The 24,286-nt window shown below is 41.9% G+C and overlaps 1 protein-coding gene across 2 annotated transcripts; it reads right to left on the bottom strand.

The window, feature by feature from the left end:
* Nucleotides 1–5,568: 5,568 nt before the first annotated feature.
* LOC147461332 (histidine kinase CKI1-like) lies at nt 5,569–14,540 on the bottom strand. Of its 2 annotated transcripts, none has more exons than XM_086508903.1 (7): nt 12,709–14,540; nt 12,377–12,616; nt 11,480–12,268; nt 11,011–11,386; nt 10,195–10,790; nt 8,572–10,116; nt 5,569–6,283 (listed from the first exon to the last, which is right to left on the bottom strand). In XM_086508903.1, the coding sequence occupies exons 1-7, from the start codon at nt 13,084–13,086 to the stop codon at nt 6,065–6,067; spliced, it is 4,143 nt and encodes a 1,380-aa protein (XP_086365029.1). In that variant the 5' UTR covers nt 13,087–14,540; the 3' UTR covers nt 5,569–6,064. The 2 variants fall into 2 exon arrangements, with proteins under 2 accessions (XP_086365029.1, XP_086365030.1); XM_086508904.1 differs by having other exon boundaries at nt 12,466–12,616; nt 12,709–12,848.
* Between the last annotated feature and the right edge of the window lie 9,746 nt (nt 14,541–24,286).

Here is a 24,286-nt window from a genome sequence, read left to right on the forward strand (position 1 = left end):
GAGTTTTAGAAAGTGATACGTTGCTTACCCTCTCCATTGAGGACTCAAGGTGGCAAGGAGAAGGGCTTTGGTATGCAACAATTATTGGATTATTTCAACTATTCAAAATTACGTAAGAGAAAACTTTGATATTTTCATTCTTGAGACATAAGCGTTCAAAACCTCAAATAATATCAAACTTTCCACGTAGATCCACTAAAAGTACCAAAGTACATGGTACAAGCACAATTGGGGCGCCTAAAACTTTGGTTTCAATGTTATTATGGAGAACTCAAGGATTTCTAGAGTTTTTGTACGATAAAAAATTCGAGATAGAGTTCAATCAATGAGATTTAATTGAGTTAGGGAGCCGAAAAAATACTTACTTTCTTGGTTTTAACGTATAAAGTCATTTGTAGTTATCAAACTACACTAAAATAGCCCCAATTTCATGAGGGGACCTTTGGAAGACCAAAACTATGCTCTTATTTAGCAAATGCTCAAGTATGAAATTATGTCTATAACTTGCATGTGACATGGACACTAGTCTTTGAAGGCCATTCTATTGTTTTGTAGCACTAAGTACTAACACTTGACTCTTATAAACATAAAAAAGGCCATCTCTACAAAAAGATATAAGAATTTTACAAATTTTTTTTGGCAAAACAACTTGAAATTTTACTAAAAGTTATAGCTTAGAACTCACCATAATTCTCTCCATAGGGATTGTATCTTGGTATGGAGAAAACTCCAAGGTTTTCTTTCCCTCATAACCAACCTATGGTAGAAGCAAGGTGTAAAAAAATTCTTTATAGCTTGACAAATAAATTGCTGAAACTTGGTAGGAAAATAGGACACTTGAATGTCCAATTACAAGACTAGTGTTAAGAGGATGAACCAATAAAGAGGAAGACATTTTGATGATAGATGAACAATTAATGACATATAGTTTAATGAGGATGAACCAATAAAGAGGAAGACATTTGAATGACAAATGAACAGTTTAAAAGACATACAAGTTAGAGAGGATGATGTCATAGTATTTATATGTGTAAATTAATATGAATACATAAATAATAGTTATAGTAATTAATGTGTAAATAGGATACTATAGGTAAATTTTTATTAGTTTTTCCTAAACAAAAAAGAAAATTCAAAGTGAACATAGAAGGTTTGGTGAAACACTCCGTCGAGGCAAATCACTAACCTTATGACTAATTTCATCACTTGAACAAGTTTCTACGGAAAAATTCTTGCCTTGGAGGAGCTAGAAAAGAAAAGAAAAACAACATTTAAACTTTTTGTACTATAATTACTTTTTGAAATATCAAAAAATTAATTAATGCATGTTATACGTGACTTCCATATGGAAGTATGGTGGAGATTCAACACATTGTCTCTCCAAAATTTATAAGATATAGAAGTCATGCCCTACCCCATAGTCTATTTCCTACTACATTGTCATGTTATTCAAGAACAAGATAACAAACTTGAATTTCTCTCTGTTAATTTCATGTTCAAGTCCTTGCCACGGCCATGTAGATTCCTCTCTTGTAATTCATAATGAAGTCATTGCCACAATCCTAAGGCCTTGGAACCGTTTCTTCTCATTACACAAACCTACGCACAACGAGCAATTTTTATGGAGGTTGCAAAGAAAACTTAGCCATCTTCATTCCCAAATTTGTCAAAATCCTTTCCTCATCCATGGCTCCTAAAGTATAGAGCTATTCCATGGCCAATATTAGAGTCTATCTTGTTAAAAAGAGAAGGATATCACCTTCTGGCTTAGTTAATGCATCCCATGTAATAGCGATAAGTGCAATATCTAGGTAGGCAATCTATGATTGCTTTGCATACAGAATCTTGTCGAGCAGCATTCTTCCTAGAGCAGTGAAAATGTTAAAGGCAAAAAAGTACCTTGAAAACATCTCAATGCCAAGTGTAGCTGAGGTGACTTATATATGAGAAAAATATTTTTGTCGCCTTACTAGGTCCTTTGAGACCCAAAGAGGACACTAATGTGTATTGTTCATTTATGTGATTCATCAAGCATGATGATAGAATACGCTAAAAGCCGGCTATCCAACCACAAGCACTTCTCTCGGAAGCATTCCATCTGTCATATACATGAAAACTATCCCAGGCCCCATGCAATCCTCAAGCCTAAATTGTGTAATCTTCCTCTTACCAAGCCTACAACCAAATTCTTCAGTAACCCTCTAGGCTATAGACATTGTGGCCCCTCTTCGAGGTTGTATGCAACCAATCTTTCCATTGGTTGTGTACCCCTACTTCTGCTAGATATTATGTAACTTGTGATGTTCTCCTAAACCAATTCCTCCAATCACAACTTAAATATAGTTCTCGTGGGGACTACTCTAACCAGCTCATTTTTCAACTTGTAAATGGAAAGACTTTATCTTTCTCCTAAATTCATAGATTTAGCCAATGGCCAAATGTGCAAAATGCATCCTTCTTCCTCTTCGGTGTGTCAAATGCAAAGACTCCTACACCACAAAGTTACTAAGCGAGAGGCTACTCTCCTAGCTCTCGCAACACTCTCCTGTCTTTGGCTAAAGCAGATTGTGTCATTGTAGCTTTTTAAAGTGAACGATTTGGATTTCTACGATTTTCACAAGTGACACAACAATCGAGTACCTTGTTTGCCCTCTTAAGAAGGCTGGTTCTTCTTGATGATCCTCTCAAATGAGGGCCATATCAATCTTTATACTTGGGGAAAAGTGGGAAAGAAATTGGTCCTATCCATCAAAGTCAATTTTAAAGATGAGGTGCTTGCATATTGTAATAAAGTAGCTAAGGATCAAGAACTAGCTCAATTGGTTAGATGCTTTAGTAGTTTCCCCAAGTTACAGGTGTGTCCTCCCCAAGCAAAACAAAAACCATAACAAAAAGAAGGAAGGGGTTGGGGTGGGGGTGGGGGGAGGGATGATGATGAGTTACTTACTTATGATGTGAGGGGAGGAAGGAAAACACTCCCCTAGTGGGTGTTTTGTAGCTGAACATTAATATATCCCCCCTACTCCTACAGGGTGTCTCTTAGATATACTAGTACATGGTGCCACGTTCGGCAACAGCACCATTTTTAGAATAGGGGGAGCAAAACGGGAAGCTCGAACAATGGCCGGAGCAGAGAGCACCCACCGAATGCAAGAGAGAGAGACATGTGGAGGGAGGGACTCTCGAAATTCCTCACCCTTTTATATATAGTATAGATAGCATAGATTCACCAAGCTCTTTTAGTTTTTTAAAAAAAGGAGAAAAAAGAGCAGCAACACAATTGTGACTTCAATGCATTGTTAAGCCTATGTAAAGGATTGTGTCGTAACTATGGTGTGAGAATGTAAAGGATTGTGTTGTAACTTGGGACGTATGGTATGAGGTAAGCTAAATCTTGACTATCACTCAATTCTTCATGTGGGCAGATTTGTTTCTGTGTGTGAGGAAAAGGAGGAGGAGTTAAAATGGGGGTGGGTCAAGGGAGAGTAAAGATGAAACTAGAGGTAAATGTAGCCTAGCCTATATTTATTCTCTCTCTCTCTCTCTCTCTCTCTCTCTCTCTCTCTCTCTCTCTCTATATCGAGAGAGAGAGAGAGAGAGAGAGAGAGAGAGAGCCAAAACGACTCTTAATTTTGTTGAGTGAAGATCTTCTTGGCTTTGAGATGCGGCCAAGATTTGCAAGATCAAGAGCCGTTTGGTAAGCGGAGTGAAGAGAAGATCCCCTCATTTACAAAATTCACACCCCCCATCCCAAAAAAAAAAAAAAAAAGCTCATAAGGTCGTTTATCATGTCATCTATAATTAATAGTTTTTTATCCTAAGGGGTCAAACCCTTTGATTACTTCTAACCGAACCCAACAACACCCCACAAAAATAGAATAAAATATTTAGTCAAAAATCTCAGGGCTAGAAAAATACATTTTTCCTAACCAAAGAAAATAAGGGCAAACTTGAAATCCTACCGTTTTTTAGGTCAAAATTTGAAGCTTTTGGCGGTCTTTACACTTAAACTTGTGTAAATTTTCCGGTTTTCTTCAAGGCAAGCTCAAAATCTAACCGGGATTTTACGATTTTAGCCGGTAAAAGACACTGTACACGGTTTTTTTCTAACACTGAAAAATCTCTTCATGAAGATCTCCCCATCAAAGTCTATACCTATCTCATTCTCTAAATCTCCTCATCAAAGTCTTCAACTCCAAGCTCATATCTTTTTTACCATTCAAAAGAAAGGGTATTTTGTCTCCTTTGAGGCACATGTTGCCCCCGGCCAAAATGCATTGTGAGAAGACCCACACAAATTGAAGAAAATCTTCTAGAAAACCACCAAATCCATTCAATTTCTCTATAATTTCCTCCACATGAAGGCTTTCTAAGCTTGTAAGATACAGTCTATGTTTCCACTGACTTTTGCCAACAAGCTCTGACTGTTTCCACCACTTGCCTCGCCTTGCCAATGGTCTGGACTTTGGCTAGCCATCTAGTGCTTTTACTGTGCAAAATTGGTTCTACCAATAAAAAAGGCCCTCCAAATTTATGCCTATGGAGGTTATCATTGGTTTTGATAGTCTCTTGTCCTCTTTGTTGAGCATAGATTTTGCTCATTCTTTCCACGGTATGGCCTCTTCTGCGTGTAATGTGTATAGCAAGTCCGACTGTAAATACATAGATATTTATAAAGCTCTCCCTGCTATATTCCCCCTGCTGATGGTTTTTTCTTTTCTCAAGCTCCACATAGCATATATATTGCACTCCCACTTAACATATTTATTGCAATAAAACTAAACACATTATAGGAAATGCATGTAGTTTATGCCTCAAACAAACTTCTCTTGCTTTTCAATCTTGGAGTCTGATTGAGGTGACAGAACCATACACACTAGGCACTATGGTTGCACTTAGGCTTCATCTTCCACGGCTCTCCCATTTGCCATACCCAGATGAGCTCAATTCATGCTGAATTTTGAGCTTCACTACTCCAAAGCAAGAGGAACTTTCAATTCACCCAAAAAGAGACCATTTGTGCATTCAGCAGGAGAGAAAGTCTCAAAAGAGGCTGCCCTTTCGCTAAACTTCACTTTGCCCGTTTGGTACGAAAGTTAGAGCTAGAACCCTAAGAAAAATGAATTTCATCAAATATCTACATGTTTTGCAGAGAAAATGACTTCATCAATGTGTTGCAAGAAGCATCTAATGTATGAGATGTATTTCACCTCATGCATTAAACTGGACCAAAGCATTGTTTCAAAGATTGGGACAATCTGTCCATAGGCATGACAAAGCCTAGCACATGGCTAAATCCTACAGAGGAAAAATGAAGGCAAGCTAGAATGGCTTCAACCTTTGTGGACACTCGATTCTGAACACTTTGACCCTAAAGCACATAGGCACACACTCACGCAAACACGCACATACACACATTGTAAGAAAAATCGAATGAATTGGCTATTGTGCTTTAAAATATACTTGTGAAGGTCTTGGAAAAAAGAAGATACTTGTAACATGTAAGCACAACTGAACCTGAAAATTAGCCATGCTTTACTCAACACGCTCTTTATCAAGGGCCTTGGAGAACATAATGCACCCACACAGGGTGAAAAAACTTGTTAGATTCATTTCAAGTACATTGATGTAAAGATGAGCTATAATTACCTTTCTTTCTATACAGCCCACCTCCCATATGCTGTGAAGCTCATGGATGTGGCAATTAAAAGGATAATACACTCAGCCTGCCTCCAAAAGTCATGGAGTGCAGATCACCGCAATACCGTGTATAAATTTTCAAGGGCAAAGTCATACAGGGCAGAAGATAGGAAAATTGTGTAGGAATCTTTCAAGAGGAAGCATCTCATCATACCATCATCTCAAAAAGCGATCCCAAGCGGCGTACAATGGTACCCTTTTGTATTACACAACCATGCCAGCCAAGCTGTTGTACCGATGAATTCCCCCATGAATATGCAGAAGCAACCTGTAGGACGTTCCTGCCCTGACCCCGAGCTCATAAAAGCTAGCCCTTTGAATTTGAGGAGGACCCATATGCATTCTCCACAGAGCTTGATGGCTTTCAAGGTTTTCTTTCTCCTTTAATCTTGTTCACCACATCAAGTAGAGCATCTGTTGCCAGTGGCTTGGTCAAATAGAAGTCCATCCCGGCCTCAATGCATTTCTTCTCATCTTGGGCCATCGCATGTGCTGTTAGAGCAATAACAGGGGTCCTTATTCCGTACCTGCTTTCTACAGAACGAATGCGCTGAGTTGCTTCATATCCATTGAGTACAGGCATCTGCAAAATACAGCATGACAGATAAATTAATACGCAGCTGGAGCAACGTTTGTTCACCTCTTGGAGGCGATTTCATCAACACAATAATTTTTGCAATGCAACATGACCAACAAGATAGAACTCACACTGATCACGTTTTCAAACCTTACAACCAGTTTAAATCATGTTTTCAACATCATACAATACAGAACTTCCACACAGAATCAGAGCTCACATCCTTATAAGTCACCCACAAAATATAGAGGGCATCAATGGTATGCCCGTGGCACCAACTATCCAAAAGGGTGAAGAGAAACTCATTCCTCCTTAGAAAGGAAGCCTTACCCACCTCCTTGTCTATCAACAAGCCAGAAATAACGTTGAATGCACCCATAGAAAGTGAAGATGATGGCAACCCAACAAGTAACAAAGAGTCTGTTGCAACCATAGAAAGTGAAGACAATGGCAACCCAACAAGCAACAAAGAGTCTGGAAGATCTCTCACCTCCCACAACCTGAAAGCAAACAGGCATTCTAGATGCCTGGTCGCACTGTTCAAAGTTCCCAATGCTATATAACAAATATAGCATCATCACAAAAACCACTGCAAACTTGAAACTAAAGGAAGTCATGAAGCGAAGGCCTGTCCCTGCTCCATTCAAACATCCTCAACAGTGGCCAACACCCTACCCTGCAGCTTATCTTATTTGTAAACACACACACAAGTTTGCCTCAAACCTCCAAATCAACAATTTTCCGAATGCAACAATATGCCCTGGATATTCAATTCCCACTCTAAGGTACTAAAAGCTGAAAAACTCGAGCTTTCCCAATCTTCTCCACTGCATCAAGAGTGCTTTGGATTGACCCCTAAAGCCAGCTGGTCTTCTTGCTGTTGCGATCATCAGCTACACCGTCCCCCTAACTGAAGTTCTTTAGATTGAAGGAACTTTTCTGCCATTGACTCAAAGCTCCTGCTGAAACTTCCTTGTTGGATACATGGTCAATAGACCAAATAGCTAGTACAGCTTCAAACAACTGTTGTAAGTTTGTGTCAGTTCCACATAATGATGTGTCCTCAGTATCTACCTTGACTCTTCTCAGCTCTTCTAAACTGAAATCAGCGTCACCCAAATCCTCAAAACTGTTTGTGCTATAGAAGACTTTCCTTGGTTGCCCAAAAACTGCCATACACTCCGGTACTTTTAGAAATATGTACCCACTCAAAACTACACTTTTCCGAGCTTTTCCAAGGCTAATGCAAGACTTATTGAAGACTTGTGTTGGCAACAAGAACCCTCAATTTGTAGTACATAAATCAAAAGTTTGAGGGAGAAACCTGTCTGTATTATAGATGTCCTAATTTCTAGAGAGAATCAAATGTGCTAAAAAAGGTAGGCATGTACAGTGCAAATCAGATCCAATAAAATAAAGTAGACAAAAAGGTAGTCTACATCTCCCACATTGAAATAGAGAAAATGAAACATAGAGCTCAATGAGAAACAAAGCCCTCACCATTGCTACATAATAGAGCATCTGGCTTAAAGAATTGAATCATTATAGAAAAAATTATCAAAGTACTACACTTGCTTGAATGCTACCTCCTAATATAAAAGAGATTCTCGTTAGAAACTTCTCCTTAGACAAGAACGGAACCACTAACCTTCTTGGTATACCATATTTTACGAGAGGAAAAAGCTAAGGTTGAGGAGAAAACCACACTAAATAAAGACAGGTTCTCTTGCTATATTCCGGAATACTTAGATCAGGAATGGAAAAGCTTAAGCTGAGAAAATCACACTGATTAAAGACAAGTCTAATTACTAGTAACTGATTGATTATTCAGAGCAAGAATGTGTGTGTGTGTGTGTGTGTGTGTGCGCGCGCGCACGCGCGAGCGCACACATGCATGTATACAAGCTGCCCTTGTGACAAGAAGCTCACTAACCTAGTGACCACATAGAGTTTGAGAGCGGAGTGGTGTAATGCACAACCTCCGACCTTCACAAAATTGTACCCTAGCTATGTGTTAAGCCCAGTCATGAATCTTAATATCTTAAGGACGGCCATAATGATGCACTAGAGAGAATGTAAATAAAAATCAGAGACTCTCACCAAGTCCTACGTACTTCACTGCATGTATCGCACCTTGGGAAGTAAGAATGCACAAACAGCTACGCATTTCACTACAAGTATCAAGTTATCAAAAGCACCTAGGGATGTAAGAAACCTTGCCACAACACATTTGACCACAAACTATGCGACAACTAACTCTAGATCAAGCCAGGGCTTATTAAGTCATTGCATACCTCACAGTCCATAACAACCAAGTCAAATGGCTGCTTCATCGTTGACTTGCTGAACTCCTGATGCTCTCCATCCTGGCACCCCTCCTGGGGAGCAGAAGAAACTTTGTTTCTATACAAATTATCAAGAACTAGCCGCACCGCCTCGGCTCCATTGTCAACACACTCAACAGTGGCTCCAAGACGAACCAACTGTGTCTTCGTTAACCGCTGTAGGATTGAATTATCTTCAGCAACAAGAATGTGCATGGAAGATAGTGCATGCTGAAACTTTCTGGGCATCTCTTTACTATGCCTCCTTGCTTTATGTACCTTACTTTCCGGCTTAGATTGGTCTGGAGATGTTGCCAAAGGTAGCCGTCTCTCCACATCTGTCTCTGAGGTTAGACTACTCTCTACTGTCTCACAAAATTCTTGGTTGGTTTGTATATTGAGTGGTTTGAAGGTTCTAGTATCCCCCAGTAAACTTAGCTCAGACCTGTAGTGGCTGTGTGTGTACATATCTGCCTTGGGGGATGTCCTTCCTCGAAAAGTATTCATGCAAGAAAGAGAGGTGTAGAGTGTGTTTGCAGCATCTAAGTTCACTTTCTTGCGACAATGTTGAGGAGACACATGCAGAACTTCACCCTTGTACTCCTGCATTCTGTTACCTACAAGCTCTTCCAACAACTGCCACATGCATTGTAGGCGAGAAGCATAGAGTGGTTTGTGCAATATAAGATTGCAAGCACTGCTCTGGCTTTTAAGGAATTGAATATCAACACTGGGAGTGTTGGGATTTACCAGCCAAACAATCCTGTACGGTATCAGCCTATCAGTCTCAAGCAGCATATCTTCAATATCTGAGCATAAAGCCTCAGACAGAGCAGTTACCATGGAGATATCCACCACTACGAGTAGGTAAGCCCGTGCTTCATGCCCATTGAGTGTCTGCATAGGCACAGCATGCACAGGCGAGTCTGTACCACAAAAGGTCTGCTGATGCAGAGATGTGTCTATGCTCGCTCTGCTTCTTCCTAAGCTTTTGGTATCAAAATCGTCTACCCAAGAGTCATAGATGTGACTCTCAGGTGAAATAGGCTCAAACCTTCCTGAATTGTGCAAGCTCTCCAAAAGCATCTCTTGTTTAATTCGCTCCACTGTTGGTGCAAACTCTTCCCAATCGCCAATTGTCCAAACCTGAAGTCCTCTCCTCTCCATCCACTTCTTCACTATCCTCCTGCCTCCCTGCCCCTTCACAGCAAGCAGAACATAGACACCTTCCATGGCAAGGGGTGACATAAGCCCACTGTCTGTTACATCCCCAAAGACTGGAATTGCAGTAGGGTTGATCCGCCATCCAGAAGAAGCAGAAGTACTGTTGACACCAAAAGAGGCCTGTATAGATCTCTTTTCATCCAATGAAATGCCGTGTCTGTATCTTTGCTCGTCTCCAGGAGCTGACTTCTGCTTGCGGCACTTAAAGATCAAATTGAAGCGAAAGCGAGTCCCTGGCTCACCAGGTTCATCTTTATCAATTATGCTAATATCACCTCCCATCAATCGCACCTTATCACAGAAAGATTAAAGCATTACATTTTGCAGAAGCAGACGCAAAATTTTAAAGACTACAACATGGAATATTACCATTGATCGTACTATGCCAAGGCCAAGACCGGTTCCATCATAATTCCGAGGCCCTGAAGACTCTATTTGAACAAAGTTTTCAAAAACAGACTTCCAGCGCTCTTTCGGTATGCCTCTTCCTGTGTCATCCACTTCGAATTCAATCTGAACATAGTCATTGTGGTCTTGAGTTTTCTCCGAAAGACAAGTGATAAGCTTGCATATCTCCTTGTGCCTTGACGGTGACCTCAGAAGCTGATTCCAAGGCCAGCTCTGGAACCTCCCTTTATAGCTAAATGGCGGCCTTTCCACTGAAAGACCTAGCGGCTTCACCCATGCCCGCAAAATAACATGTCCTTCAGATGTAAATTTGACCCCATTGCTAAGAAGGTTAGCCATTATCTGCTTTACCCGTCCCACATCACCTATAATGCAAGAAACCTTCTCAACTGAGCCATCTGAAAGGTCGAGAGCAACTTCAACCCCTTTTTTAAAGCCCACAACAGAGAACGTGTCCACAACTTCCTCCAACGCATTTACAAGGTCAAACTCTGACTCCTGCAAAGACAACTTCCCAGCCTCTATTTTGCTCATATCCAAAATTGTGTTCAGTATTCCTGGAAAAAACAAAAGACAGATGACTCATCTGTGACTAGATATGTTTTAAAAATCTTCTTCCGATGTTTATAAGCAGAATGAAATGAGTGTTCTTTTGAAGACAGGATTTATTTTTTGTTAAAAAACCTTTTTTTCGGGGTGGTCTTTTTTTTTGGGGGGGGGGGGGGTGGGGGGTGTTAGTCGCTCTCTCTTTGATTAAAAATGTTATGTATCACTTGCCTAACAGGTTAGAAGCGCAAGACTTCATCTGTAGCAGGTTTGTTTCCAACTCCGAGGACTCAGCAGCATCTGAAAGGCACAGATCAATGAGACCAAGGATAGCTGCCAGAGGCGTACGCAGATCATGACTCATATTCGCGAACACGAGACTTTTGTGGCTGCTCTTCGTCTCAGCACTCTTGGTCTCTTCTAACTGCTGAATCAATGCTGCCCTGAGTCGCATCTCATTGCTGACACCTTTTGTCAAAAGTATGACAAAGAAACAACCGACTAGCCCCATGCATGTTGCCAAAGCAACAAGTACAGCTAATGTAATGTGACTACGCTTCTCAGTCATTCGCCAAATACTCAGGTGTGGAATGACAACCACACAAATCTGCGAGAAATAACTTATCAGCATCTCTCTACTATTGCAAGAGCATTACATCTTTAGTAGAACCCACAAAAGGAAGCCATTCAATTCACCTACCAGAGACTCTTCATGAAGATGAATAGGTGCACTGTCGATCAAATAGCGTACTCCTTTCAGGTCCATGCTTGCTGTAAAAGAACCATTTTGCAATGCTATGATGGAAGGAAGACGGGAATGCAAGTACTCTGCTGCAGCAGCTACAACTGTATTGCTTGATTGTGCTGCAAAATACAGCCCTTGAGTAACATTGTTGGGACTATCGTCGTTTGTCTCGATAAAACCTCCTGATTGTGCAACTAACCGTCCATCTGCCAAGGTGAGGTAAACAGCACCCCCCCGAGGATCAAACTGGTCAAACATACTACCCATACTGGTAAGGGGCAGTCCTACTGAAACCATCCCAAATGGATCAGCCAACGAGCTTTGACGAACTGTAGAGTGAAATGTAAGTAGAAGCTCCCTGGAATAGCCAAGAGCAGGAGCCAAAACTGCCGACCCATTCTGCCCATTAAGTGCACTTTTCATGGGCTCTATATCCCAATAGGCAGAGGGCATGATGGGCAAGGACTCTCCGATAGGAACACCAGTATTCTCATCAATTCTTTGGCGATACCATCTGTACCATGGCCGGCTTGTGACTAAATTTTCGCCCTCCTTCCATGGAATTTCCACGTGTGAAGCATTAGGATTGAAGGGCATGGGTACCAAATAGGAGGTGTTTGCATACATAAGGAAGGTCCCTGAAGCATCTGCTGCATATGTGAAGAAGAAACCACTTTTTGCATAAAAAGAGACATGCGTCTTTCTTCCAAGAATCGAAAAGACTAAAAAGAGGGCAGGCCTCACCTACACACGGGAAAAAACATTATCGGATCAGAGCTTACAGAAAAGTACAGAATCCATGAATAGTTGTCAACAAAATGATGAATTAAAATTGAAACATGCAGCTAAAACCTGGTCCTCTAAGCTCGAAAACGGTGCTTGGGTCAGTAAGCTGAGTGAACCAATAAATCTTGCTAAAGAGAAAGACGATGCATTGTTACTTTGTAAAGAATTTCCCAGTGCATCTTCAATGTGTAGAAGCAACTCATGACGAAATTCTGCGGCAATGGATTTTACAGAATGCTGCACATTTGAGGAGGTAAAGACCCACGTGAGAACCGTCATCACAATCAAGAGCACTGCCAGCAGTCCCTGGCACAATTGACCAAACCCCAAAGATAAGCACTTGGCAACAATACTTAGCATACGTGAGGGCTAAAAGGAAACCAAATGAGCAGCATTACCGTTAGAGCAAGCCTGGAAGTGAGCAGTGGACTACAAACGACCCCACAGATAGACAAGGAAGAGAAGTTGCTTTTCCAGCATTTTAGGCTTTCTAACACACCTACATGAGAGCAACTACCTCCTTGCTGGCCCTCATCATCTTCTTCTCCTTTGTCGATTCTTACCTTTCTCTCCAAGTCTCTCTCACTACCCTCCAAAAAGCCAGGATCCCATTCCATACCGAACCCTGCCTGCTTGTTGCAAGGTGCCTTTGGATCATGGCTGAACAGCAAGTTGGAATTTGTGACTGCCCTTCCAGGTGAGGTGTTTAGAAAGGGAACTGGGCAGCATGATATGTGTTTAGCCGACAGGCGACCTTCGAGATATTCTTCATCCATTGTAATGGAACGGTAGACATGGACAATGCTCAGACATCGTTATGGTATTTGGACCTTGTGCATGGTTCTAACTTCCAAGAAGATTGCAACATTCACAAAATCTTTAAATTGCCAGACAGGCTTTCATTGACATAGGCAATGCTCCCGTTAAACACGGCTATCATGTCTCAAAACCAGAACCTAGCCATTACCTGTGCAACTAAGAACGTATAGCAAAATTTGATTGCAGCAGCTCATGCGTGTGAAGCAATGAGGGTACATTGAACATTCGCTGTGTGGCTGAGTTTCAAGTGAACTGCTACATCCGACTTCATCAGAGGTTGAAAACGAGAATGGGGGAAGCCCCTATGTATAAGTAGCCTGCTCCATGTAGAAAATTAGCTCTAGCTAGAGATACCCAACCAGAAAATATCCTTCTCTGTAGAGCTTACTTATTGGTAGAGATTTCCTCGCCAGATGCTCCTAAAATCTGTTCTGTAAACACCAAAACCTAAATGACAGTCCTCTTGAGCGATTCCCCTGCCAGTCCTCCAGACTAGCAGAAGAGCTTATTTGGCATTAATGCGAAACTGGATTTTCAAAGAGCGGTAATGGAGAGCAGCTTGAACTCAAGGAATGCCTGCTACAACAGAGAGCAACCGTATACACAAGTCTGCTGCAGCAACAAAGAGAGCATCTGGTTGCAATAAGAGTGTCCACGAGAGCAGAAACTCGGAATAATGAAAAGCTGGATAACTGAAGATGAATCTGCATTCAGAGCTGGATATAGGAGTGCATCTTCAGCAGAGAATTGTAGAACTCCTCTCTTGCAACGAGAAGCTTGACCCTGCTTAGTGGGAGGAGAAGTCTCATTGGAAATGCACACCCTGGAGATAATGGAGTGCCCATTCGGCATTTCCGAAAGCTCACTCTCTGAAACCCATGCTCTACCTCGAAGGACCCGCAGAATGATGAGCAGAAAACCACAAGCTTTTAGAAGATTGGGCTTACCTCGGATGCATGAGTGGAGGAGGACGGGAGCTCGAGGAATAAGAGGCCTTTCTCAAGGGATGTGTCTTGCGAAAGATTTGGAAATCGATGTGAAAGGGCGATCTTTGGCAGCTCTCCACGGTGTCTAAGGGATGAGAAACATGGTGTGGGTGTGGGTGTGGGTGTGGGTGTGTGTGCGCGTGTGCGAGAGAGAGAGAGAGAGAGAGAGAGAGAGTTACACCTGCAAACACAGAAAGAAAGTCTGCGGACAGATTTGCATGCAAGCTGGGTGAACTGATACGGAGAGCCTGGAGAGAGGAGGGAGAGTGCGCGCGTGTGTAAAATAGAGAGAGTAGAGAGCGTGTATCATGTATAGGTCTGTTGCTGATTTCGAGAGAAGGCGAGGGTCGACCTAGCAGGAAGCACACAGTGAAGTGTTGTGACATACGAGATCGGATGGGGCTTTTCTGTTTTCCTGCTTCGCTTTTGCAAAATTGAGAAGAGAGATTTTGGCCCTAAAAAAAGAAATGTAGGGAAGCAGCCAGTGTGGGGCAAGGGCAAAAAGACAGGAGACAAACGAGTAGCGACACTCTCTCCCTTTGCGGGGCCCTGGCTCCTGCTGGCAACCCATATGACTACTCTCTTAGGACTACCTACCTAGAGAGAGACAGAGAGAGAGAGAGAGTGCGCAATGTGTGTAGCCGTGGCCGAGTTTACCCCATGTGAAAATCTCAACGAGCGAAGTTTGCCCCATATCACTACCTCCACATCTTTGTTTTGCTGTTGCTCTCTAGTTTTGCCTTCACTGTGTCGAATAACGAATGCTACATATGCAATGACATTGCCCATTGAAGTTCGAAACTTCTCTACAATAGAGAAAAAGAGATTGAGAAAGAGTATCGCTTTGGTGATTATAAGAGAGTAGTGGAGCTATGTAATGTTGTGGTCATGTGAAGCATAATAATCAGTAAGATATTACTATGCAATTGTGCTAAAATTGGCATACTTACAAAAGGCCTTGCATAGTTGCATAAAAGACACATGTGACCATGCTTGAGGCTCAGTTATTTCAAAAAGTAACTAATAAGTATCCATCATGTGACCACTCCCTAAGAGAGAGAGAGAGAGAGTGTCTCAAGAAAGAGGAGAGTAAGAGCCAAAAAGTCTCCACCCCCTTGACCCAATTTGCCCATATGCCATCACATGACTATGTTGCCAATTCTTTACTGGCATCAAAGAAATGGCCAAAACCCTAGGATGATAGCTACACTTACAAAACTCTCACAAAAGCAATGCACTTCATTCTCATGATGATGATCCTCCCAAAGTCCCACTTGCAATTTAGTGTGCGTTCAGACTACACAGGGTGGAGAAAAGCTTCTTGAATCACTTTTCCACATGGAAAGGAGGAAGGTTGTGTCCCATTGAAGGCAACAATTCACACCCAACCATGGTCCTGATGCACTTTCTGGTGCAAGTTTTGAATTGTAGGTCGTGTTGATTGGTTGCTTGTCAAGAACTCCACCCACGGGCAGCTTGAGCAAGTCGGAACACCTACGTGCGACCTTCGGCAGCATGACTTCGGCATACCAAAGCAGCGAGAGGGTGAGTGGAAGTTCCCAAGTGCAAATAGTACAATTTCAGGTGTGTGCGTTCATTGGTCCACGTGGAAACAAGAGGGAGCCCATGTGCAATCTAAATCCTACCTTACTCTATTCTTGATGCTCATCCAATTGGCAACCAAGTACCTTGTAATGATGCTTCTCCCATTGGGGTGGCAATTTGGCGCATAGCACATTGCCAAAATAGTTAGCATGTGTTCATGGTAGACACATGGTTGGGATTTGAATGCATAAATTTAAGCCATTCTAGTTCTAGCACTCAGTCATCTCTTAAGCAAAACATATGCCCAACATTTCAATGCATAAAGTTAAGTCGCACTTGCTCTAGCACTCACTCATCTCTCAAGAAACATATAGGTTGTGTACTAAACATGAAATTTCTCTATAATAAGAAAACTCTCTTACAAAAGGTGTAAATAGCATCACAAGTCAAGATGTGGACCAAGATATCACTACAACATAACATCAAGATATCGACGCATTATATATCGACGGTCGTACTTTTTCACGCGGATATCGACGTACTTTCATCCCGTCGATATATGCATCAAAATATCTGTCGATATGCGCGTACGTGTGGCAAGGCATGCTTTTCCACGCGTATATCGACGGACATTACCACGAGTATATCGATGCGCATTTCGACGCAAAATAATTGGGGGGAAAAAATGGAAACCCGCGCGCAGGGACCATTTTCGCCTGCGACGCGCGTGCTCAGATCTTGGCCGAAACCTGTTGCGCAGGTATTATGAAACTCCCCGCCCCCAACCCCTCTCTCTCTCTCTACATCGTGTGTGTGTGTGTGTGTAGGAAAGAGATAGAGAGAGAGAGAGCGGTGTGTGTGTGTGTGTGTGTGTGTAGAAAAGAGAGAGAGATAGAGAGAGAGAGAAAGAGAGAGAGAGAGAGAGAGAGAGAGAGAGCGGTGTTTTTGTGTGTAAGAAAGAGAGAGAGAGAGAGAGAGAGAGAGAGAGAGAAGTGTGTGTGTGTGTGTGTGTGTAGGAAAGAGAGAGAGAGAGAGAGAGAGAGAGAGAGAAATGTGTGTGTGTGTGTGTAGGCAATCAAAGAGAGAGAGAGAGAAACGTATGTGTGTGTAAGAAACTAGAGAGAGAGAGAGAGAGAGAGAGAGAGAGAGAAATGTGTGTGTGTGTGTGTGTAAATAAGAAATTAAAAAGCTAGAGAGAGAGAGAAGTGTATGTGCGTGTAGGAAATTAAAGAGAGAGAGAGAGAGAGAGAGAGAAATGTATGCGTAGGAAATTAAAACTAAAGAGAGAGAGAGAGGGAGAGAGAGAGAGAGAGAGAGAGAGAGAGAGAGAATTAATGTATGCGCAGGAAATTAAAATTAAAAAAAGAGAAATTAAAGAGAAGAAATGAAATGAATTGTTATATTAACGTCTTCAAAAGGCCAAAGTGACCTATGAGACCAGAAAGTTACAAAGTGGTGGATCTGATACAAAGTCAGAGTAACAAGATGACAAAATGACAAAATAAAATATTATGGAATCCTAAACTGCTGGGTGTGGACTAAGTAGCTAAAACAGCTAGCTGGGATAGGTAGATCATAGGAGATCCGGCATCGATCGCTGGCGGATCTCATCAATCTCTTCCGTGGTCAGTAGTCTGACCAGGCGTTGTGCATGTCGAGCCAAAGTGACCTGGATCCTCTGATGCAGCCTCTGTCGATGTTGTGTGGTCCTCCGCAGTTGTGGGCGTCTGGATCTCCCTAGCTCAATCGCTCGTTCGATCAGTAGAGAGAGAGAGAGAGAGAGAGAGAGAGAGAGAGAGAGAGAGAGATAGGAAAATAGAGAGAGAGAAAGAGATAGGGAATAGAGAGAGAGAGAAAGAAAGAGAGTGATATATATATATATATATATATATATATATAGAGAGAGAGAGAGAGAGAGAGAGAGAGAGATAGGGAAGTGGAGAGCGAGACAGAGAGAGAGATAGGGAAATAGGAAAATAGAGAGAGATAGCGAGAGCGAGATCGAGAGAGAGAGAGAGAGAGAGAGAGAAGAAGAGATAGCGAGAGCGAGATCGAGAGAGAAAGAACGAGAGATAGGGTACGTAGACAGAGAGAGAAATAGAGAGATAGAGAGTGATATATATATATATATATATATATATAGAGAGAGAGAGAGAGAGAGAGAGAGAGAGAGAGAGAATTAACTAGAGATAGCTACAGAGGTAGAGAGAGAGAGATAGATAGTAGATAGAGAAAGAGAGAGAGAAAGAGATAGGTTGGCTGACCAATTGTGTGAAAAGGACAGAAACTCTCTCTATCTCTCTCTCTCTCCCTCTAGAAGAAACTATAGAACTAAAAGAGGCAAAGGGGTTTTGCCCGCTACATGCATTGCCATGTACACCTGGGAGTGCACATATGTGTCTACCCATATAGGATTTGACCAATAAAGACGAGATTTTGATCCGGTGGTCCTGATCTCCGTACACCTCTGGACCGAGGTGTACGGAGATGAGAATGCGAGGTAGTTTACATTGTGAGGAGTATATATATTAAAACAACATCATAATCATTGTAGATGGCAACGTCATCAACCAACATGGAGGAAAAGATTGCATGCTCGTGCACGCTCTGCAAGTATCAACTCCTGCGCAAGCATAGGATATGTAATGAGCATGTGCACAAGTATGGAGAGTTTGCTAGAGAAACCGTACAGAATCTACGAAACGGGCATTGATTTTCGCGACATAGCACCTACATTTGAGAGAGAGAGAAAAAGGATTATGCGTGAAGGTCCGACCAATATAGAGCCAAGGATGGAAGCAAAAAAGGGCTTATAGACAAAAGACGACGGCATGGAGGAGATGCTGGATGCCTTCTTCCAGACGAGCGAGGAGAATGCTAACGAAGCAGCACCAGAAGCCGTGCGCCTATCTCCTGAAGACATGTTGAGGAAGTTGGCACGTCAACCAATCTATGAAGGCGCCAAAATATATGTGCTTCTTACTTGTCTGGCGTTTTTGAATCTTCAGTCAGTGTACGGGTGGTCAGATGCAAGCGTCACTGCTTTGTTTAGGTAAGTAATTTACAAAAGAGATTTTCCGATTGCAATGGTGACGTGCTTGGAGAGATTTTTAATTTAATGTGGCTTAAACAGGTTGTTGCGGGAGCAACTTCTCCCGGCTGGCAATAAAATGCCCCCCTCCAGGCCAGACGCAAAGCAACTATTGACCTCAGTTAGCTTGGACTACAACAAGATTCATGCATGTCCAAATGATTGCATTCTTTTTCGCAATGAATTCGCAGATTGTCTGTCGTGTCCTAAGTGCGGAGCAATGCGCTACAAACAAGATGCGGTTGGTGAGACAGTGCCAGCTAAAGTGTTGCGGCATTTCCCTATTATTCCTAGGATAAAAAGCATGTTTCGTTGTGGTTCCATTGCAAAGTTGATGCGGTGGCATTCTACGAATAGATCCACTGACGCAACATTTAGGGTGCCCGCTGGTTCAAAGGCTTGGAGGCACATTGAAGATACCTGGCCACATTTTAAAAGTGAACCATGCAATTTGCCTTTGGGCATGGCAATGGATGGAGTCAATCCATTTGGCTTGAGAAGCTCGTCATGGAACATTGTGAGCAAGTTTCCCTGGTACTTCTCCATATTAAATGATCAGTTGAACATGAAAAAATCATTTGGGAGAATTAAATATTAGTTTTTATGACATTACCTCTCTCTTGAAATCATAGTCGTCCTTGACTATGAGGTAGAGAAGATAAAGCCTAGTCATTAGTCCGTTTGCTAGCGGGTAGAGGACCCTATTTTACCCTACGACATCGTCCCATAATGGATGACTAGTCCATTTGGTGCTTGAGAGAGTTAGCTGCTGCAAGCATGTATGCACATTAGTCTGTATCAATCTTCCATAGTATAGTGACAAGCTCTACTTGGTGTTTGTGAGATGTCCTCTCCACAAACATGATCCTAAGCATGCACACTCATTAACATGTGCGCACAATAAAGAAAAAGAGAGTCTTATAAGACAAAAACTTTGTTCGTTTAAACATTTTTACATTTGCTTACTCTAGGAAAGCATTGTAAGCCTTGACAAGGTTTATATTATCCTTTAACTGTATGCCTTGCATCCATCTAGCATCTTTAAAAGGATAGTTCTTAAACTTAATAAGATACCGTCAGATAATATTACCGTCTCTCAATACCTTGTCTTCATGTCGGAGAATGGACTCGAGCTGTAGCATCTCTTCTTGGTCCTCGATCTCCGGTGGGTCTTCAATGGTTGCTTCATGGGGTGGCTCACCTTTGTAAGGCTTCAAGAGGCTCACATGAAAAGCATTGTGTATGATCCAATGGTCGGGAAACTTGAGTTGATAGGCCATTTCATTGATAGGCCTAAGAATCTGGAAGGGACCATAGTACCTTTTTGCTAACTTAGCATAGTACTTTTGGTTTCCTATAGGATTCTTTCCCGCTGTGTGCCTTAATCGAGCCTTGGGAAACTTGAGCAAGACCCAATCATTTTCTTTAAAGGCTTGAGCTCTTTTGTGCTTATTAGCAGCAGCCTTTTGCCTTTGCTGTGAGATAGAGATAGCATCCGTAATCTTTTGGAAAGATTCTTGTAGGTCTCGGCTATACTCATCTGCAGTGAAGATATTCCCGTGTACCTTAAGTAGCAGGGGACTTTTGGATCTTCCCTTGATTACCTCAAAAGGTGCCTTTCCGGTGGAGGTATGTACAGTGTTATTGTAGGCATACTCCACCAACGGTAAGTACTTCTCCCATTGGGACCTTTGATCTACTTCCGTTATGTAGGATTTTAGTAGATCAAGAATTGTTAGGTTAGCTATTTCAGTTTGGCCATCCGTTTGCGGGTGATAGGCTGAAGAGAAGTTTAGCCTTGTTCCTAAATTCTCAAAGAGACCCTTCCAGAAATTTTTGGTCATTCTAGGATCTCTATCCGACACTATGGACATTGGCAAGCCATGGTACTTGAAGATTTGTGATATAAAGAGGGTTGTTATTTGATGGGCTTTGATAGCCTTTTTGATAGGTATGAAATGTGCTTGTTTGCTAAACCTGTCTACTATTGTCCATATTCATGTATTCCCATGGATAGACTTGGGCAATCCAAAGATAAAATCCATGGATATGCTCTCCCATGGTGAATTAGGGATTGGCAAGGATTGAAGCAATCTAGGTTGCTTCCCTCTATCAAACTTTGTCTTTTGGCATACCACACATTTTGAAACATACTCTTGTATGTTTGCTTTCATGGCAAGCCAATAGAAATATGTTTCTATCCCTTTTAGGGTAGACTGAATTCCTCTATGCCCCGCATAAGGAGGAGCATGAGATTCATACATTACTTTCTCACGTAGTGAGTTAGTAACACATAGTCTATTGCCATAGAGAAGACAACCATCTTGTAGGTAAATAGTTATTTTTTTTTCTAGTGCAAGGACTGAAATCACATCTCTAAAATCGGGATCAATAGCGTACTCATCTATCATAGAAGATAGATCATTGTGAGTTGCTATGGAAATTGCATTCACTCTCGATCGTCTTGAGAGTGCATCGGCTACTTGATTATGTTTGCCAGCAATGTGAGCGATATGAAAATGAAATTGAGAAAGGAAATTTGCCCACCTCATTTATTCATCGGAGAGCTTGGTTTGCGTCATGAAGTACTTAAGGCTTTGGTGATCCGTCCGCAGAATGAAAGGAGTCCCTAATAGATAGTGCTTCCACGAGTCTAGAGCATGTAGAACTGCTAAGAGTTCCTTTTCATATATGCCTAGAGCTTGCTCAATAGGGTCTAGCCTTCGACTTTTGTAGGCTATGATGTGTCCTTCTTGGAGCAAAACAGCTCCAAGGCAATCACCACAGGCATCACATTGAACCTCAAATGGCTTTGAGAGATCTGGAAGTGTAAGCACAGGTTGAGAGATAAGATTTTCTTTAAGCTTTTTGAAAGCATTGTTCTCCTTGGTGGACCATATATACCTAACGTTTTTCTTTGTTAGGTCATGTAATGGTCCCGCGATTTGTGAAAACTTTTCTATGAAGCATCTATAGTATGCACACATACCTATAAAGCTTCTTAGCTCATGTAGATTCCTTGGATTAGGCCATCCTTTTATTACCTCTAGCTTTGATGGATCCATTTGGATGCCATCTTGAGAGATAATGTGACCTAAATATTGAATCTCTTGTAAGAAAAACTCACTTTTCTTTTTCTTAATATAAAGTTTATTCTCTCGTAAAACTTGAAATATTACCTGGAGGTGTTGCTTGTGTTCGTCTAATGAGTTAGAGTAGATGATTATATCATCAAAGAACACTCCAGTAAGGGTTCAGTGAGGCCTAAATAGCTTCTCCATCAAGCGGTTAAATGTGGCTGGTGCATTGGTCAAGCCAAAAGGCATGACAATATACTCGTAAAGACCAAATGCGGTCTTTACAATGTCTTGATCAACTATCCTTATTTGACGGTAGCCACTTTTTAGGTCAATCCTACTGAAGTAGGTCGAGCCTTGTAGCTTATCAAATAGGTCTTATACCCGTGGAACGGGAAACCTATTTTTGATAGTGATCCTTTTTAGTGCTCTATAGTCGACACACATACGATACGTGCCGTCTTTTGTTTTGCACTAATAACATTGGTGAACAAAATAGAGATGAGCTAGGCCCAACCATGCCCTTCTCAACTAACTCATGCACTTGCCGCATAATCTCCTCTGGTTGAACTTGGGAAACTCTATAAGGAGGTTTATTAGGCGGTGAACTTCCTGGAAGAAGTTCAATCGCATGGTCATCATTGCTTCGTTTTGGAGGTAGTTCACAAGGGATATCATCAATAAAAATATCTTGAAACCCCTTGAGGAAATTGGATAACTCTAATTCTATTTGATTGTTTATATTTTCTTTTGCTAAAGCATTAGGTTCATTTTGAGAATATTTAACAAACATCATGTACATGGAAATAGAGCTCTTTATTGACTTATTGAAAGCTTGCTTATGTACAAGAGGTATGGTACTACCCAACTCCTTAGCATCTATGTACATATCTTTTTCCCTGAACCTAAAGCAGATTTGCCTTTCAGAAAATATAACATTGGCAGCCATGCGATCAAACCATGGTGCCCCTATGATTACATCCTCGTGCTTGAGAGGAGAGATAAAGAAATCCTCCTTGTCCACATAGCTTTGGACATGGAGCCTCAATTTCCCAATTAAGGGAGTGACTAAGGATTCTTGCCTTTTGAAAGCACCATCGGCAGGTAGGACATCTCCCATCTCATAGGCTTGGATGCCTAGATTGGTGGCCAACTCTATGGATATGAAATTGTGAGTAGAACCAGGGTCAAAGAGAATAAAAGCGTCATGTTCTCTTACCTTTACCCAAGCATGTCATAGAGGAGATCCTTTGTGATGAGCATCCTCTTCGTGAATTTCGACCAAGGTAGCTCTAGGAGGCTCATTATGTGTATTCTTGTGGAGGCAAGCATGATAGGCATGCCCTTGCTCCCCGCACTTGAAACAACGGTTATCTTTCTGATAACGCTCTAGCTCTTCAGGAGAGAGTTTATTTTTGCCTTTATAAACTCCCTTCTCGTTAGCTTTGTTGTTGTTGGCGTTGCCTTTGGGAGACTTTTGGACATTGTCCTTCCCCTTAGGCTCGTTACGGTCCTTGTTTTTCGTGGGCTTAGGATTTCTCCTAGCCCCTTGTTGGAAATTGATTCGTGAAGCCACCATGGTATGGTGTATGACCGCAGATATGGTGTTTGTCCTTTGGGAGTTAATATACTCGGCCATATCCTCAATTAAACCCGCACAAAATTGTTGTTTTTTCTCTCCAAAATCCATCTTTTTGAAGACAGTGGCTTTGAGATGTAAGTCCCAAAACTTGTCTACATAGTTGTGGATAGATTCGCATGGAGAGATCTTCAAGATTCGCCATTCGGTGAGTACTTTGTCTTTGGCATCTATAGCCAAAAACTACTTCATGATGGAAGCTCTTAAAAATTTCCATGTTCACCGTTTGCTCGTAGGCTAGACGACCATTGCCTGGCGGACTTTTGAAAATGCATAGCTACATGACATAGCTTAGAGGACTCCGTGAAGCCCTCATCCCCAAACACCGCATCCAATTGTTGGATGAAGGCCAAGACTTTGTCCATGGCACCAAAAGTGCCATCGTAGGTAAGGAAAGAGATGTTCTTTCCTCCCTCTTTGAACTTTTTGAGCTTGGACGACCTCTTCCATGCGAATAGGATTTCCTATGGCCTCTTCTTTTAGGTGGTTCAAGAGTTGTACCATCACTTTCTTCAGAAGAGGAAGAGTATGAGGAGGATGGAGAAGAGGGTGACCTCTTGCTCGCCTTTTTCTTCCCTTGTTCCTCCTTGTCTGCACCATCAATTTCTTCAGAAGAGGAAGAGGATGAAGAAGATGGAGAAGAGGGTGACCTCTTTCTTGCCTTTTTCTTCTCTTGTTTTCTCTCGTCCCTCTTTGAATTATGGTGTAGAGAAGTATGCGATGGTCTTCTCCGTTTAGGGAGTGTTTTGCCCGCTGTCTTCGTGGAGCCATCTCCATCGAGGTGACAGGAGACTCACTTCTTTCTCATTCTTTTGGTGG

Source organism: Adiantum capillus-veneris, chromosome 3 (assembly GCF_014529385.1).
Source record: "Adiantum capillus-veneris isolate H3 chromosome 3, ASM1452938v2, whole genome shotgun sequence".
NCBI classification, from domain to species: domain Eukaryota; kingdom Viridiplantae; phylum Streptophyta; class Polypodiopsida; order Polypodiales; family Pteridaceae; genus Adiantum; species Adiantum capillus-veneris.

What these genes read in the sequence shown, in the direction of transcription:
- LOC147461332 (XM_086508903.1), bottom strand. Translation starts at nt 13,086, where the DNA reads ATGGATGAAGAATATCTCGAAGGTCGCCTGTCGGCTAAACACATATCA. An exon ending in CTTCCAGGCTTGCTCTAACG is followed by an intron (nt 12,617 to 12,708) that starts GTAATGCTGCTC and finishes CAATTGTGCCAG; the next exon opens with GGACTGCTGGCAGTGCTCTT. An exon ending in TTGGCATAGTACGATCAATG is followed by an intron (nt 10,117 to 10,194) that starts GTAATATTCCAT and finishes TTCTGTGATAAG; the next exon opens with GTGCGATTGATGGGAGGTGA.